The 5465-nt window shown below is 41.4% G+C and overlaps 1 protein-coding gene across 1 annotated transcript in view; it reads left to right on the top strand.

Annotated features, from left to right (window-relative positions):
• The window catches only part of HTR4 (5-hydroxytryptamine receptor 4), a 341073-nt gene that overhangs the window by 263215 nt on the left and 72393 nt on the right, over positions 1 to 5465 (top strand). The window contains exon 6 of the mRNA XM_018553049.1: positions 743 to 1311. Coding sequence (XP_018408551.1) covers positions 743 to 1311 — 569 coding nt within the window. The remainder of the gene's footprint in view (positions 1 to 742; positions 1312 to 5465) is intronic.

The raw sequence follows: 5465 nt of genomic DNA on the forward strand, positions 1-5465 counted from the left end.
TTTGAATCGCACTGATGATTCTGATCTGCACTGATGAAACTGCGATATCCACTGAGACACTGTAAATCGCACTGACAATTTAAATCACTGAAGATATTGTGACGCACACTGTGAATCACACTGCTGTCACTTTAAATCCAACTGATGACACTTTGAATCACAATGACAGTTTGAATCACACTGATGACACTGATCTGCACTGATCTGCACTGACAGTGTACTAATTTGTGTGTGTATGTCACTTTAATTGCTTACTGTGGACGATCTCTGAAGCTCTCAATCCTCTCTCTCCCACAACCGAACGGTGTGTGAGAGAGGAGATGGAGACAAGGCTGCAAACCGCAGCCATTGTTTACTTTTTTGACAGCTGTGATTTGGCACAGCCAGATCGCAAGGTATAGAGCAGATTTCACTGACTCTATACCTTGTTATGGAAACAGCACTGTCCAATGGACAGTGCGGGCACAGTAAGCGGCTCGTGCGCGCCTGAGCGGGGGTCGGGGCAGGACGTACTAGCACGCCCGCTTACATCCAAGAAGGTCCCGGCAGGCCGTGTAAGTACAACGGCTGGCCGGGAGGCAGTTAAAGACCTATTGTGTAACTGAATCCTGAAGGAAAATGGAAAACGACCTAGGTTGTTATTATTATTATTACTTTTTAGTTATTGTTTTATATTATTTTTCAGTATATTTTAGTACACTTCGAATGAAATGGACCAATAAACATTCTCCTTTTCTTCCAGATAGAAAAGAGAAAATTCAGCAAAGACTCAAATTCAACATATTGTATTTTTATGGTGAACAAGCCCTATGCTATTACGTGTTCAGTGGTAGCTTTTTACATTCCTCTATTTTTAATGGTGCTTGCTTACTACCGAATTTACGTCACAGCACGAGAACATGCCAGACAGATTGGAGTATTACAACGGGCAGGAGCCCCAGCAGACCATCGACATCAGCATCCTGATCAGCACACCACTCACAGGATGAAGACAGAGACCAAAGCTGCTAAGACATTGTGCATTATAATGGGCTGTTTCTGCCTGTGCTGGGCTCCATTTTTTATCACCAATGTCATTGACCCTTTCATAGACTACAGTGTGCCAGGGCAACTTTGGACAGCTTTTCTCTGGCTAGGCTATATTAATTCAGGGTTCAACCCTTTCCTCTATGCCTTTTTGAACAAGTCTTTCAGGCGTGCCTTCCTCATCATTTTGTGCTGTGGAGATGAGAAGTACAGAAGGCCTTCCATACTAGGACAAACAGTCCCCTGTTCAACCACAACAATTAATGGATCCACTCATGTTCTAAGGTCAGTACACTATATTTTATATTAAAATGCTAGCAGATATTTTCTAACACTTCCGAATTGTATAACTAAATACTGTACGATGTTCATATGACACATACACACAGGTGTTGTCCATACAAATATGGCATATAGGCTTTGAGTTCCAGGCAGCATTCTGAACAGGGAATAAGAATATGTTTCTGTGAACTTTATATGGAAGACACCCCACCCAAAGTACAAACAGGAATGGCAGGAATACAGTATCCAAAGCCTATCCAAAGCATATATACCAATGGATAAGTTGAGTGTAGGAATGTCTGGAGGTATCCCATTCTTCCTTAAAGGCATAGGGACACACCCGAAGCCCAGCACATCACAATGGCACCTGAAGCCCGCAGTGTGCCCCCACACCAAATCTAGCAAGCAAAACACATGGCAAGCACACAAATCAATTTTTATCTAGCTTTTAAAGTAAGGTGCATATGGAAGGGCCTTCCACCGTACAAACACAACAAATTCCTAGCACACTTACCAGCTATCCTGCAAAAAATACACAAATTACACTGTCTTTGTCTTAAACGCAGAGGTTCTAGTTGCACAACATTTGCAAAATATGTAGAAGTCACATTGTCTCATCAAGGCCCCTCTGTGTAGTGTGGTCCTAACTATAATCTATGAGAGCCTCTATCTTGGAGCATATATAGCAAAGGATACATTGAGGGCAGGCATGCCTGCAGGTAGCCCATTCTTCCTTAAAGGCACAGGGCCACAACAGATGCCCAGCACCAACCTGCACTTTTTTATATTAAAGTACAGTTTATGGGTCCCAATGGTGATGCAGACAAATTAGATTTTTTTGGGGTGCTTTTTGCTAGTTCTTTGATCGTCTTCATGTTTGATACATTGTAAAAGATACATCTTCAAACTGCTTAGATATGTAATGAACAGTAAGAATCTAAATACTGCACATAAAATTTCTAAGAGCCCACACTCTATCAGATACTAAATGTGTTATGTGCAAAAGGTCCAAGAAAAAAAATCACTAAAGCTATGTTTTTCTATTCTCTATTATGCTTTTCTAAGCTATAGTCATAAAAATTAACCGGTGCTTTACTTTTACTTTCCTTGCTCTCCAGGTTAGCCTGGAGGGCACTGCCTCTTGAAGACTGAAATTTAGAAATACAGTAACTCTACAGGCTTAGTTTAAAGGAGGTAACATATTTTGCTGCTGGGCAAGCACTGTCACTTGGGAACGTGGTAGAATGTGCATAGACCTATGTAGGTTTCAACTGCAAAGTATGCATGTTATTAGCTCTCACAAAACTAGCAATCACTAAAGAGTTGATGCACGGCTATACATTGAGAATCTATAAAGTCATCAATTGCAGAGTATGAATATGTATCATTTAGACCAGTTGTCCTACTTTAATTTATTGTTTAATACTATTCATGTGTTTATGGTGAAGGTATTGCCTAGCTGTGCCAAGGAAAGCTGAATACAATTAGGAACAGAGCACACTGAAATATCACATTATCTTGTAATGGATTTCTCTCTTTGACCTTCTTTACAAGTGTTTGCATGTTTTTATATTTGTTTTGTGCTAGATGAAGTCTTAGACAGAGGAAATTATTATTTAAGCAGGTAGTAGTATAACTGCCAGTAGTGTAAACTGTATTGTTGGATGTACATGGATTTTACCGCTAGCCTGGAAGGCACTGACTTCTGAAGACTGCAATTCAGAATTACATTAAACATGCAGATTTCTGGTTAGCATTTAGCAAGAACTACAAATGGTATTTTGACTGTCTTGGAACTCAGATCAATTGTAGGAGGCAGGTCCAGATTTCTATGTAGCACTAAACAACATGGGCCATGGTCGATAATATCACATGCTGACTCTGTAATGCTCATTATATTCATGTTCAGTCAAATATATCAGACTGCTGTACAGTTGTCTTCAGTATTGCTGTCCTTGCACAGTTTTGCATTATTGTTTTAGAAATAGTGCCTGTTCCTTCCTCTATACACTGAGAGTCAAACATCTAGCAGAGTAGGGGATTCATTTTCCTTAGTCTTCTTTCCTTCAATTCTAGGTAACCTGGCCAAACTCTCCTCTCCACCCCCAGCCTTGGTGTGCTTTGTATGACTGTGATGTCTGTTCTTCTTAGTATGATACCAAGGCCAGCCAGTCAACCTGGGTAGAAGGGTGGGGAGGTAGTTGGTGTAAGGCAATTGTCCTAGGGGGCAAGAGGTATAAATCCAAATTGGGCCCAAAGTACTACCATCTGTGCTACCCCTACATTGGTTCCACAGTTGCTGGTAACTGAATTAATGTCTGACTAATCTTGACCATAAAAAGAAATACAGAATGTCCATACATCAATACAACTTTACAGACTTGGAAAATACATTTGTTTGGGCTCTTACAGCCATGCATAGTAGCTTACAATTGTCAGTCATCCTTTTCAATAAATGCCATCTAGATGTGTCATTTCTTTTGTGTATATTTATGCTGCTTTTACATAATTGCCATGTCTCCGATTCTGTATCTTTGTGTGCCATCCATGTGCAATATGTTTGTGCTTACCATATCTAAAGAGAATAATTACTTTTGAACCTCTGTAATTGAGTCATTGGCTCTATTTTGTGTGAGTGAATTATTTTTAAATTCACGTTCTGTTATGCCTCCCACATGCTACATGAAGAGTGACATTTTCCCTACAAGCTGCTGTTATATTTAAGCTATGCTTAGTTGTCTTTGCTCTTGTTCTTTATCCTGCAGTATGTTGCCAGGTGTTGTCAGAACAGCGTTGATTTATCAGAGATCAGATACACATTAAAGGAGAACTATTAGATGAGTGATTTCCACTCACCTCATAGTTCTAGCCGACCTGTGACAATGAGACTGTTACAGGTCGGCTCAGTAAATCGGGAGGTGAGCGAACACATACCGGGTTCGCTCACCTCTCGATCCTGCCACGGCTCTCTGCTGGATTCCCCTCTCCGGGCTCCAATCTGCCAGCGCTGACTGGCGGAACGGACGGGGGCGGGTACAGCTGGCTCTGCCTCTAGATAGGCAGAGCCAGCTGTCACTCACGCAGCTTTGCGGATCTCGACGTCCATGTCGGGATCCGCTCCGGCGTCTCAGTATACCGCGAGCTGTAGCTCGCGGTATACTGAGCTTAGGGTAATGGGAGGACGCTAGTTTGTGTCCTCCCGTTACCCTAAGGAGAACTATGGGGAAAAACACTGACCCCATAGTTCTCCTTTAATGAATTAGATACCGTAATATGGCCAGTCAGATAATACTGTCTGTCTTGACTCTTAAGGACTGGTACTCATCAGGTACATTTTAGCTTAGAATGGCCATATATTTTTATTACAAATGGAAACTGTGTTCACAGAAAACATGCATTATTATTGTAACATTTTCTGAAAGGCACATCTGTTGCTTTACCAAAATTGCTGAGACAATCTCACTTGGTAATAGTTAGGGGGTAAGAATAAAGTAAATACATAGCTCTCCTGCTACCCATGCCACTCCATTGTGGATTAATCCTTCTCTGAAGTGTCTTTGGAAACCGTCACTTCCAGGAGTGTCAATCTGCTGTGTCCCCACAGTACTCATCGCTTCCTCCCAATTACCTGCCCTGTCCTGAAGTACATAAGGGTTGGCTTGAACACTGGGGGAGACACAGCAGACTGACACTCCTGAAAGTATCAGTTTCAAAAGGACACCATAGAAGAGTAATTCTTCACAATACAGCAATGTAGTAAGTAGAGGCAAGTATTTACCGTACTTTATTCTTTTACAGGGTGAACTTACGTTAGCAAACTTGATATAGCAACAGAGTCACTTCAATGTGACCTTAAAGGAGAACTATGAGGTGAGTGCTTTTCACTCACCTCATAGTTCTAGCCGACCTGTGACAATTAGACTGTCACAGGTCGGCTCAGTAGATGGAGAAGTGAGCGAACACATACCGGCGTTCGCTCACCTCTCGATCCTAGAAAAGCCCTAACCCCATAGTTCTCTAAAGTTTTTTTTGAGAGTGCTGTTCTGTTGAGACAAGAGAATAAGCCAAATAGAGAATGCATGGTGTTTAATTAATAGACTTGCAAGTAAAATCAATGTGCAGCACAGAAGCATATGTAATATTATAAGTGTCTCTCT

This window comes from Nanorana parkeri, unplaced genomic scaffold (assembly GCF_000935625.1).
Source record: "Nanorana parkeri isolate BGI_ZX_2015 unplaced genomic scaffold, ASM93562v1 scaffold107, whole genome shotgun sequence".
In the NCBI taxonomy this organism is placed as follows: Eukaryota; Metazoa; Chordata; class Amphibia; order Anura; family Dicroglossidae; genus Nanorana; species Nanorana parkeri.